Raw genomic sequence first — 13,578 nt, forward strand, 5'->3', positions numbered from 1 at the left:
CTTCCCTCCCTTCCTTGTTACTGTACTGCTCTTGTATTCTGCAGTGTAGAATAATGCAGGGACACAGTAGACTGGGCTTATTTCCAACTCCACATGGGGCAAGGAGGAAAGGGGACCATGGCCCACCTCTTCCTAGAGGCCCAACAGACAACTTCATCTTTTTCAATCTCTCCTTTGACCAATCTTTCAGTTCAAGGAATACTTAAATCATAAAATGTCTCTATTTGAAAAGTGAAACGCTCACCATGACCTATTTTTGTTTTATTAAACAGACAGCAGATACATTCCTTAACATTATGCCAACGAACTTCAATGTATTTTTTTTCTCTTTTTCTCAGCATTCTTTTATCATATTTTCTTAGACATACAGTGGTTGGTCTTCTCTCCTTCCCCACAAAGGCAGAAGTAAGGGGAAAGAGCACTACAGGACTACGTGACAATCGTGTTTGAAACCAAGGGTTTCATGTGTGAGTGAGAGGGTGGCCACGTCCCTCTCCCTGCAGGAGAAATCACCCTTAGGCAGCCAGGTACTTGTCGGTGCGGGGCCATTGGGGATAACGTGGCACCAGAGCCCAGCAGAGATGACAGTCAGCATGGACAGGACACACGTGCTTTCAAACATCCCAATTTAAAAATTAAACAAGTAAAATTCAGTGTCTCTTTGGAAGACCTCTCTAAAAGCTTGCACTGTTGAAGTATTGTCACAAGCTTCAATTGTCTTCTCATGGAGCAGTATTTCAATAAAAATCACCTATTTTTACTGGCAAGATTTCCTGTACCAAGTCATGAATGTTGCCAAAAGTCTCTGGCTGCTGGTAGCCTGAGCTCTTACAGTGGTAGAGTTCAACGGCTTATAGGAATAAATGAGGTATAGCAGAACATTGCATGTAACACTGTTGATGAGATTTGATGTGATAGCACAGACTAGCATGACGTATGAAAGCTTGGGTAGGAAAGAGGGAAAAAATCTCAATGCAACACTATGATTTTGTAAGTACATCTGTTTTCCTAACTTCTTGAAAATTGGATGTTCGTTAGTTTGAGTTAATTCCAGAAATACAAATCGAGTCCCAGTCTCACAAGAAATCTAGATGCATTGATTGCAGAGGTCCAAATCAGCTAAAGCAGGATGGAAAATGATGCTCGTATCACACATTTATCTTGAAATACTAAATATAATTTCATGAAGATAGGTGCACCTAGAAAACAAATTTTCTCACACAACCTGGATACTGGGCTGGAGTTCAGACTTGAACTAGTTTAAATTCCAGAGGTGTCTGAATCTAATTTCTATAATTACACATACTTCCATGGCTTGCTTCCAAAAAATCCTGAATTCAGAAGAAGTTGTTTTCCAACTCTAGTTCCTAACATACAAAGACCATTTTGAAGCAGGTTTTCTGTGCCCAAAACGCAACTGGCCTAGTCTCAGTTGGAAATCAAACTGCTCAACCCAGCACTATGGACAGTGTAAAAATATAGGAAGAAAATTACCAATATAAAAATAAACCAAAGAAAAGCAAGCAGATTTTCCAAATTAGGAAGAGAATGCCTGGAATAATCAGCATAGGCAATCAGTAGCATGCTTTATTTAGACTGAGCCTTCAATTAAATAAATGCTTTTCTCAGCAAAAGCAAATGAGACTGTAAGAGAATGAGAAGGCTAAATTAGTGGAATATGAATGACATAATAAATATGTAATGAGTACAGTACAGACCTTTCTTCTCCTCCCCTGATCTCTGTAAAGATTTCAGGAAAAAAAGTAGTTCTGACTGGGCAACAAAATTTATCGCGTGGTCCAGATTACCACCCTTTAAGTGCTGATTAATGAACAATTTTTTAAAATAACTCCAGACACGAACCAATGGTCACTGCATTTCATTTACGGATTTATGGCTCCCAGAACAGACTGCAGGTGAAGTTCAAAGCAAACAAGAGGAGGCATTTCTTCACAGAGCACCAGCTGTGAAATGGGAAACTCCTTTCCACTGTGAAAGCCAAGAGTTTTCAAAAGCCAACTCAACAAATCCACAGAAGAACCCCTAAATAGCACTGTATTGATAAAACTAATATGATTAAGTAAGTCCCTGAAAGAAAAATTGTTGGAGATTGGAAGAATACTTGGAAGAAGTATCATTATGCACTTTGTTGTCCTGTGCTATAGGGTTTGAGAAGGAGCAGCAGAGGAGTGGGCAACAGGGACAATCATTCTGGTCTAGTTACTCTGCTGTTACATTAGCTATTAAGTTTAATGATTGAAACTAAGTTTAAAATAGAATTATGCTTATTGAAAAATCGCAAGCTTCCCAGGCCAAACCTCTTGCTCAAAAACTGAAGAAAGGGTATGTACTGGGAAAAACTGAACCTGTACGTACTTGTCCCTGAAACTGCAGGGGCTAGACAGGAACAGCACTAGAACCAAAATGGAAGCAAGCAGATGGAGAAGCAGTTCTGTAAGGAAACAACTGCACTCAGTGAAAAACCTGAATGTTATCAACACTCCTCGGTACCCTTTCAGAGTTGTCATGGGCAGGAGAACAAAATCAGCTATTATCCAGGCACAGGTAGATGCTACTGTAAGAGACTCAGGGTGTGTATATGTTCCCATGCACATCTATGTGTAGATATCTATCTTTTTTAAAAAGGCAATGTTTCTGGGCAAATACAATGATTTAAGTCACAAGGATAAATTGATCCTGAGCACCTCCCCTAGAGCATCAGGCACAAACTGCCTTTTTTTCCTTCCTTTCACTTGTAGCATACAGCAGCTTTTTACAGTGCTGAACAGTGTGGTCGGTTCAAGAGTAATACCTGTTCTCAGAACAATTTTGCACTCCAAAATGATGTTCTTTCAGCTTCCCTACAAGAGCACACATTAACCATAGGCACTTTTTGCTGTACCTTCTTCCTCTCCCCGGGCAGGTGGTGTATATCATTTTTTCAAGACTTCAGTGCTACAAAGTGAATGATAATATTTAGTAGTCTTCGTAAACAAAATCTCTCTTGTGGAATTAAATTGATTTTTATCTCATTGCAATTTGAGAAGTGTTCACATCACCCCATCTGCCAAGCAGGTGTTACAGAAGCAAACAAAGATGTGAAAGCATCAGTCACAGCAGTGCTCACAGGACTGTTCAGTGCTCAGGCAGTTCTCAGACCCTGCTCTCCAAAAAACACAGTCAGTTCCCTACAGTGGAGCTCCAGTAAAAGGAAGTATTCCCACTGGTAGGTGTCAGGGAACACCTTAAATCAACCATCACCATTTGAATCAACCTTAAATAACCATTGTAGAATTATTCTGTGCAGACCTTATAAGCTATCCTACCTTCTTCATCAGAGGTATTGTGTAATTAGAATTACAACTCAGCAACACGAGCATCTTAATAAAAAAAAAAAAACACACTGTTGCCTGTTGTTAGCAAACATGACCCTAGAAACATGCAGGAAAACTTACTTAAATCTACTTTATAGAATAAAAAAATCCAGAGCTTGAGGCAACTGGTGAAATCTGTGGGTCTATGTAAGTGGGAGACAAGCTATTAGTCTGCAAAGTCTATCTAGGACAAAGCAGTTTTTTATAGGACACCACTGAATGCAGCTATATAGAGAAGGACCTTAGTCACACTTGTTTTTCCTATATAACCAGAGGAGAGGCAGCAGGCACAGCCAGAGGGTGACTTCAGATCACCTAACGAGACTGCAGCTCTAAATAAGCCGTTTAGAGGTGCTCTCTGTAGAAGGTCACTCTGTGCTTCAGGTTTATCTCTGTGAATGCCTCTTGTGACCCTTCGGTGGAATTTATTTCTTGGTTTTGCTACATTTTCTATTTGAAAATGAAGCTTTCTCAAAGATCTGATACAAAGCCCAGATGATCCTGGCTTGCTGTGTGCTCTAAGGAGTGAAAAGAAGGTAACCAAACTACAGCCCAATGGAGAAAACAGATGTCAAAAATTTATGGAAGAACAAACATTACCTAATCTCTCATTATGGATTATGCTAAATAATTGTATTTTGCAGCATCTCACTGCTGAATTTCAGAAAAAAAACTATGTCTCTGTGTATCTACATACTAGATAATATTCTTATACTTGGGGAGCAGTCTTAAAAAACACCATTCTTACACAGATACACAAAAGATATTGAAACTGGTTACCTGTACCATGAGCATATAATTTCAAGGTTGAAAGAGTTTGAGCTAAACACTGAAGCTGAGAGTATTTAAATCTAAATTATCTTAAATACTGACAAAGCAACACATAAGCAAGCACAGATTACTCACTTGGTGTATGGGCTTTGCCAAAATCAAGGTCTCAATGGCAGGAAGAAGAAAATATTACTCCCTTGTCAACTTTGATTACACAACAAAGAAAATAATGAAACATAACATATGTTGTCTGGTAAATTTTAGAAACAACAGCTTTCAGCACTCCATGCTTTAATTTTGTACTCAAATATATCTCAGCTGTAGATGTTCAGAGAGCTGCTTCTCCCTTTAATACCACTCTCCCGTCAAAACATTCTAAGAGGAGCAGGTAGGTATTACACTCTCTTAATGAGTGAAGGTGTTAGAAGTTACAGTATCTCCAGTCACAAATAAAATGACAAAAAGACATTTAATAAAGTTAGGTTGTTATTTTCTCCTGTATGTATGAATTTAAGTGCTTTCTACCACATCTGAAAAATTGCTTTGAAGTCATCTTGAATTTAGAACTCTTTAATTAAAAAAGCCAGATGCTGCAGGGATTTTCCTTCTATTATTTTACATCTATTTATTATCTTGCAATTCTCTCTCAGATTCATAAGTCTCTCACCTAGATACATCACCTGTATTCTTCACAGCACTCTGAACCACAAATTCTTTTATCAACTTTGTTGGTGAAGAAACCAGCTAGTAATTTAGGTTTTATCTGACAGAGGTCTTAAAGCTATTCAGACATCTGCTTAAATATTTCACTTCAGTATGGTCCTTATTGTGTTAAGTTTCCTAAGAAATTTCAGTGTGTTGTTGATGGTTCTCAGGATAAAAAGTCTTTAAAAGATTGTCCATAGCTCATCTTTTTTTGGTCACAGAAAAAGTCTGTAAAGCCTAATAAAATTATAATTGAATGAGATCCGTAAGACAAAGCATGCCTTCTATTGGATAAACTGCTTGTTTAAAAACTAGTTTCTAATGTTTATCAAAGAAACATGTCACACAGGCCAGATTTTGGGCTGGACTACCACCTGGATTCCTTATTTTTTCAATTCAAAGCTACAAGCAAACCTATTTATATCATTGCTATAAAATTCTTAAAAGCTGAATATGTAATTCATGCAGCAGAGCAAACCTCACCACCAAGGATGTTAGCTCAGCTCATCCCCAGTACTCACACAGTGGCTTTTTTTCCTGTACTTAGCTTCTGCAGACAGGAGATGAACCTTACCAACTGGGGCTAAACATTACACAAACATGCTTTCAGAGATATATTCTCACTTAAAGGATAAACTATGTTCTCAACTGAGTTTACTTTCACTATCACTGAAATTGCTTTTTCATGGACAATGGTTGTTATAATGCATTTGAAGAAAAATTGGACTCAGAAGATTTCTTAGACGTGCAGCTTACAAGTATGGTTTAACTTTGCATAGTAGTAATACATATTTACAAGTACCAGATTTTCAATTTATAAATATTTATCATAAGGACATGATTTTATCTTTAATTAGCCCAACTGTTAAGGACACTTTTAATGTGAGAAATGTAATTCAGTACTTCGTACCAGATGTAGCCTCTACAGCTAGTCTTTTATCTCTGCTTGTAATGAGTGGATACTTAAACCAAAAGCATTCTGTAATATGTAAGTGGTCAGAAGGGAGTAACTACACAAGATTTGGGCTCAGGATTTAAAATAATCATTTTCTGAAGTTGCATACCTCACTCTGAAGAACCAGTGCAATACTCCCATCCATCCTTTAAGTATCATTTTATTTCCTATAAAAATCCATATGACTTTCTTGGTCTATGAAAGGACTGAAATCCTTAGATTTTTCTTCCTTTCCTCTCTCTAACCAGATGCATTATGGCTCCATGTTTGACACTATGAACATGAAAAGTATAAGCAAGAGAACTGGGATAGTTCCAGGTCTGATCCTGGGTTATCAACACCAGAAATACAATGCCCATCTACTAACCTTGCATTTCCAAAACCAACAAACCCTAGAACATGCACATTACATTGATTATACTGATTTTTTTTTGCAATTACACAATAATCCTTCAGAGTGGTTGGAAACACTGCAAAACAGCATCATGCCAGGATGCAAAGGGAGAGATGGAGAACGAGAAAGCAAAAGGAAGGATGGGCTGGTGTCAGGCCAGGGTTAGGAGAATAGTGGGAGACTCATTATGAAGGCAGCCTTGCCTTTTCCAGAATAAAAAGCTGTACCATACTTCTCAATTACGTGTTATAAGCGGTTAACCTTCTTAAACAGCAAGTTGTAAAACAAAAGAAACCCCAACAAATGCAAAGTAAGTTGGGGTTTCATTGTCAATATGCTGTGTTTTAATTCTCCATTAATATATGAAGTGAACTGGGAGGAACCAATTTTATGTCTTACCATGCTGACTGCCTCTTTGTAATATAATGATAACATTCTGTGGTCTTACAAAGACCGTTCTTCAAAGGAATAATAAAATGGAAGCCAAATGCACCCGTTACTAAGGAAACTCTGAGCCAACTTTTGATGCAGCTCGTTTTTCCCGGCACTCCAAGTAACACTGAGCTGCTGCTCTCTGTATTCATTTAATTAGCACGTTTAATTATTGGATTGCAAATGTTACTTATTGCCTCAATGTTGTCTAAAACAGCAAGGAAAAGATCAATGTATTAACGTATTCATGAAGGAATCAAACAACAAGCCATTTGGGGAGGATTTTTGAGTGGGAGCAAGGGGCACAGTGGGAAATGATGGAGGGAAGGAACGCATTGGATGTTTGTGCAAAGAAGTTCAGATTTTTTTTTTTGCGGGAGTTGTCTCGTATTCTTGGCTTCCCATTCACTCTTCCCTCTCCCTTGAAGTCTGTGTGAGTTGTCTGAAAAAAGTTTTGACTTTTGATTAACCCCCTGGATACTCATTAGGAGAAATAGTCTGAAATATCCCCGTAAGAAGCATGATAACTTAACAATGGTAAATGTTACAATGATAACATTTTGCATAATTTCTCTTCTCTTCTTCTGATTAATTATATTCCCAGTGCTGAGTGTTGCAAAATGTTAGCAAGCCATCTGGATGTCAGAAAACTCTAGAACAGAACTGCTCTGGTTTCCACTCTAATGCTCCTTTACATACACCTGCATGGTAGCGTCCTTCTGCTAACACACTCTCTAATGGACTAGGATGCGTTTTTACCAACAATACATAAGCATTCAGCTGCCCAAGTTTCCAACAGAAATATTTCCCACTATATTATCACTAGCACAAAAATGAACAGAAAAAAAGACCATAATCAGGTAGGTACATTTTTCTTTTTCATAGGAAAAGTTGGAGAAAGAAAAATGCACAAATATTTTATATTAAATTTTGGGCTCCTACCTGTCAGGCAAATCTTGTCAAAGCAAAAATGTTGTCGTATGCAAACTTGTATGTTTTCTTTTTTCAAACTTTCAATGAAAATACATGAGTTAAATGAGCAACTATCATGGAGTGATTATTTATTTTCTTACTATATGGGTTCCTTCTATTTACCATTTTTATTAACATTATGCAAGATTTGGGAGTAACACCTTAAGAGCCATTGCCCTGAGCACTTTAAAAAACAACAACACAAAACCCTAAAAAAAACCTGTGTGAAGTGAAGCAGGGAAAAAAGGTAGAAGGTACAGATTCATGGTTCAAGATGGAACTAACATACGTGCCTGCTTATACACACACATATTTCAACTTATGTTAACTTCTTACCTCTTTCTTCTTTCTTTTTATCAGTTTCATTCCATGTGTAACCATATAATTCTGCTGTTTTTCTTTAAATAAAGAAAACAAAATCTCCCTTCTTTTGCAATAAAACTAAAAGTCTTAACCAAAATCCTCCTTGTGTCCAAAACCAGTATCTTTATATTTTGTATTAAGATATTATGAGGTATGCTCAGCACGTCTCCTTAGGGAAAAAAAAAATCTTGTAAAACTTGAATCTGCAAATATGTCAGTCCCCTGGAGAGCCCTCAGATAATTGTAAATTTTGGCCCTACTGATTGGAAACAGGAGGAGATTCAGAGCTTGGAAATTAGGCTGGTTTTGGATGAGTCTTGGCTTAACAATTATATGGTAAATTATGAACAATAACATAAGCAATTTCCATTGTTCAGTAATCCAAATAACGTATTCTTTTATAGATACAGAGAAAATGACACTCTGATGCAGCGATGGCAGGCTAGCAGGAAATTTTGAGGGACTAGCACACTCCAGGAACATGAAAGCAATTAACAGGAAACAATGGGAACAGCACAGAGGAATAGCTGCATACTGTATCTGTCTCCACGGCATTCAAATTTCATTAAACAAAGCTAAGGGATTTGGTACAATATTCTCGTTCAAAGCATGTTCCACCTGCCTTTCATCCCAGAAATGGCCCCTATTAGGATGGATAAACAAAGGATGGATCTCAGCAGAGCAAGACTCTTTTTAACACTGAATAAATCTGGAGCACATTACACTCTTGGTTTAAAATTGGCTCAGTGTGGGAGAAAACAACCTCCAAGGTAATTCTGAATTCTGTTTCTCTGTTTTATACAAAATAATTTCTGTATTTTACTCCTATGGCAATACCTGATCTTCTATTCCTTCAGTAGGAAAAATTCAGGTTGTCTTGTTTATACCGGCACTTGCAAAATGGAATCCTTGTTATTTGTCTTAAAGAGTTTTTCACTTTCAGTTCTTTACTTTTCACTCAAAGTTTTAAATTTCTTTTGCTGCATTTGAGAGGTGATTAGATTCAGTTGATAATTCTGCCCTAAGAGTAACAATGAGGCTTATAATCTAAATCTAAAATTCCCTGAAAACAGTACCACGCAAGTTAAATTTATTTTTTTCTGGCAGTGCAATGATTAACAACTGGAAAAAAAAATCAGAGAGAGGAAAATTCAAGAAAATACCTGCTTTATGAAACTTTTCCATTATCTCTTGACGAACCGATTTTTCCAAGTTGAAATAATCATGGTCTTCATCGGGTTCTCTCAGAAACAGAGGGATGTGCTGAAACACTATTATATGCTTGCATTTATGTTTTTCAGCAACAGCCAGCTGCTCATTAAGCCACACATCCTGGGCTTGCTTCAACTCTGGGCATTTGGAAGAATCAAAGTACAACTGAGAATTTAGCACAAGAAAGAAAACACCTCCAACCCAAAAGCTGAAGTAGTCATCTCCCCAGCTCTTGCAATAATTATCAATTGTTTCTCTTGTTGGAGCATTGCCAATATCATGATTTCCACTAACAAATACCAATGGGATATTCTGGTCAGTGTTCTTCAGAATGTTCTTTAAATCTCGCTCTTGGTCCTTTCTCCACTGAGATCCTATAGAACAAACAAACAAAAAAGTTTTATTGTTTATGATAGCTTTTCCTAATTTCATTGTTTGTTTTAGATAATGGAAATACTACATATGGTAAGAAATATTTGACATTAGATTTGTGATCATGGTAATATGCAGGAACATAGACTACATGTATACCTTCTCTTTAATATAGTACGTCCAGAAAATCCCTTCCCTCCTGCTTATCGAGTACTCAGCCTTTTCTGAAATTTTCATTAAGTGAGGCTCTGGATAGGAACCAACAGACAGTGCAACAGTAGTCTAATAGTCAGTGTTTTGCACCAAAAGCTTTGGGGTCCGATTCTTGTCATCTACACACCGACAATCTGGTGAAGAAATGCAGCCATATTGGATGGCACAAGTCAGCTTTTATCAAGGATAAAAAAAAAAAAAATTTAAATCTGGTTTATATTTTATGTTACTGCAAAGGAATTAAGTTTTTTTTTTTTTTTTTCATTACAAGAACTACTTTAACAGCAAAAATGTAATTAGTGTCTTGTGGTGACTTGTTTATATGATGAGTCCGCTTTAATAATAAGCATAGCATTAATTTCAAAGAAAGGTAATTGTTTACTTTGCTAGTTTTTCCCTCATCTCATTTTTACATTAACATGCATACCCAGACAGTTACTTTTCTGGTTTTCTGAAATTTGTCCTTCTCTAGGCAGGCTTAATTAATTTACAATCACTAAACAAATTTAAAAAGCATTTTTTTTTTGAAAAAAAGTTGTTCTAATGATAACAGATTTTTCAATTATCCAAAGAGTAATCTTTAATCACAGAGGTCACTGATATGTCTACTTTTTGTGAATTAAATTGCACATTTATAAAGCGCATTTTGCCCTGCAATACAGTCTAATATGGGCCTGTTTCACAAATAATAACTGAATTTGTTAACCAAGAAATTTTAGCAGGGTTTTCACAAGAACTCTGAAATCAGAATTACAATATAGGTTTGGGTACAAGTCCATGCAAATCAATCATCATGTATTTTTAGACTGCATTCTATTTTTGTAACTACACATATGTATATGTATAGAAATGTATTACTGGGACTCTGGTCACGTAAGTAGGAGACAAAAGATTTTTTTAATCCACATTTCTTGAAAATCCTTGCAATTAATGTTTCCAAACACTGACCCTTGGTAACTAATAAAGTATTTCAATTCCTTTTCTCTACCCTATAGATATACCGTACACCTTATTGCTGTTACTAGAATCTTATGGTTTGAGAAAAGTACTAAAAACCAACATATTCATATATCTAAATGTAAAGACAGGTGTGAGATCTGGTAATTGGTGTGTCAATTCAAAGGGAGGCAATCCACAGCACTGATCTTTAACTGCAGAACATTATTGTAGCAAAATCTCTGAGTAACTTAGAAATACTGGCCATATGGCACTAGAAAGTATCTAGAAAGTAGAGGACGGCGGGTAGGTTTGTAGGGCTTGTACCAGGAGCATGGTCAGTATGGGCCATCCTTCCAGTTCTGGAAAATCCTTATTACTCCTAGAAACGAACAAGGCAAATAACATCTCCTTGTACTTGGAGGAGCTGGATGTAAAACAAACCAAAAAATAAATCTGACGTACTTTGTTGCCCATAGGGCAGGAAGCCCAGTGAGAAAGCTGCTTGCCCTGCCCCTCCCTGCCTTCCCAAGTGAAGAGCTGGAAATTTCAAGCTATAAATACAAAAATGTATTCCATGGGGGAGGGAGGTGGGGAAAAGGCGAGGGGGAAGGCTCTATTAAGAGATAAGTAAACACACTACACCATGCTAATCTACACGCTATCACTTTGGGAAATTTAGCTAACAGTTTCAGAGTATAAAGACATTTATGCATAAGTTACAGAAATCATTTGTAGAATTATGTATATGTCTTCCCAGTGGTGAAATTCAAGCTCCAGAGACTAACACTTAGATTAGATTTGTCGACAGCAGGGCACTGGTTCCCTCATTTAATGCAATATTATTTCTATAGCAACAGGGAGACATATTCAGTGTTTTATTGCAGAAAACAGATTGTTCAAAATGGAAAACAAGGTCTCTGCCCAAAGAGTCTAGGAAACCATACTAAGTAAAGATTATTTCAGGACAATTACATTCTGGCTTGACCTTTTCTTGGTAGAAGGTCAAAACAACTTCAAAAGAAGAGAAAGCTACAGAGACAAAGGTAGAAAAAAGGAGGAGCAATGTCTCTGTAGTCTTTGGGACAGGGCTAGCTATACTAATTAATCATTCCAATGATTATGAAGAACATTTTGATGTGCCAGTATATATTTCTTTAGCTTAGAGAGAGGATTGGTTGGAGGCAAATAGGAAGAAGATATAATGCCAAGAGGCAGTGTAAAAAAGTAATTTGGGAAGTGTCAGGGTGGATGGAAACGAAATTCATTTCTGTTCTCTTTATCCTGGCATCATGTGCGGTGACATTTTTAAATCCCAAGCTACAATATTCTGTCTTTATGTTAGGCTCTGTAAATACAGTCTTGCCCTAAGATAAACAACTTAAATTAATAGCCCATAAAGGACAGTTTGTTTTTTAGGAAAAACACAAAAGCGAGAGCAGTTGCCTATAATTCTCCACAGCTTCCCAGCTTATCATTTCTGAAGGCTGAGCGATGTGAACAGGAGCATGAAGGTGCAATGTCAAAGGCTCTGCTGTGCTGCATCTTCCTGCTGTAGGTTACGTCGCTGTTTGCCTACACTTGCAATGTTCCATCTTGCATCGCTTTAAGGAGTAAAGGCAACCTCCCTTCACTCACTGGAAGAGTAGATTTCAAGAAAGAATGTACTTTTAAAGCATTTTTGCTGAAGCTGGCTTTAGTCAGCACAAGCAGAATTCAGATTATTCTGCCAAAGAAATAATCCTCTTGCTGATAATCCATGCTGCAGTTTACTTTGGTATTCCAGACCGTGCCTCTATAGCAAAGTGTTGGGTTTAAAAAAATTTTTTTTGGATGCTTTAGCTACAAAAACAATTTGAAACAGTTTGTCCCCAGACCACAGTGCTGCAATGTGTGCTATCTGCAGTTCTGTATCTGAGACAAGCATTTACAGACAGCAACCTCCACCAGCATCATCACTTTCCCACCCTGCAAGGTATTCCAAATACCTAACACTTGTTTATCTACTGATATGAGGTAGGAGGAAAAGACCCCCAAGTGCTACCCCACCTCTGCCAGAGGACACAGGTGCATGGAAACTGTGGGTGCATCAGCCTGCGCCTCCAATTTCATGCAATTTTTCAAGAGATGGAAATTCCAGTGAGGTGATTAGACATTTTTTGCTGAACAATCAAAGGTATTGGTCATACATTCACAGAGACCACCACCAGAGAGAGGTCAGTTACTCAACCTGACACGACGACACCTCATTTCTCTTTCCAACAACCTACTGAGAAGTCACTTCCCAGTGATCTGCTTGGCACAGACCAGCCCCGTACCGCAGGGCACAAGTGCTGCAGCTCTACAAGCAATGCTGATGTTTCTGTTGCTTCTAAAGCTCCTTTAGGGGCTGGTTTTCCTCAGGAGCAAGAACAGTCCTATTTGTCTACTTCTTTTGCAAATCTTGGCACAGACATTACTGTGTCATGGTTTGCTACAGGAAAAACAACGTGGGTGAATACAACCAAATGTCTAGTAGTAAGTTTAACCTAACAACTGGCTTTAGAAGTCTGGCAAACAGGAACTGTGACTTCGTACATATTTACATCGCCTGCACTGAGTTAAGTCGTTTCTGAGTCTCTGCAAGGCCTTTGCTTGGCTGAGGACCAGTGCAGGCACTTTTAGGGCGAAGTTACTGAAGATTCAGCCAACTGATCAACCTCTTGACTATGAAACATGAAAATCCTGGGTCCTGTCTAGGAGCCCTCACCCACCAGCCTTGCACCATTCTCATATTTGCTGAATTCCTTTGCAAACCTATCAAGTTCACCAACCTGGCAGAGAATCTTCCCCCCCAAAAGTGGTGCATCGATTGAATCTACTTCTGAAATGGGTGAATC

At 37.8% G+C, this 13,578-nt stretch overlaps 1 protein-coding gene across 5 annotated transcripts in view; it reads right to left on the bottom strand.

Moving 5' to 3' along the window:
- CPPED1 (calcineurin like phosphoesterase domain containing 1) overlaps positions 1 to 13,578 on the bottom strand; it is a 51,037-nt gene that overhangs the window by 11,417 nt on the left and 26,042 nt on the right. For 4 of the 5 annotated variants that reach the window (XM_084537042.1, XM_084537038.1, XM_084537039.1 and 1 more), the window contains one exon: positions 9,130 to 9,552. In XM_084537042.1, coding sequence (XP_084393168.1) covers positions 9,130 to 9,552 — 423 coding nt within the window. Of the gene's footprint in view, positions 1 to 245; positions 7,074 to 9,129; positions 9,553 to 13,578 lie in introns of those variants that run through there. The other variant, XM_084537040.1, reaches the window with a different exon arrangement.

This window comes from Aythya ferina (genome assembly GCF_964211825.1).
Source record: "Aythya ferina genome assembly, chromosome: 15".
NCBI classification, from domain to species: domain Eukaryota; kingdom Metazoa; phylum Chordata; class Aves; order Anseriformes; family Anatidae; genus Aythya; species Aythya ferina.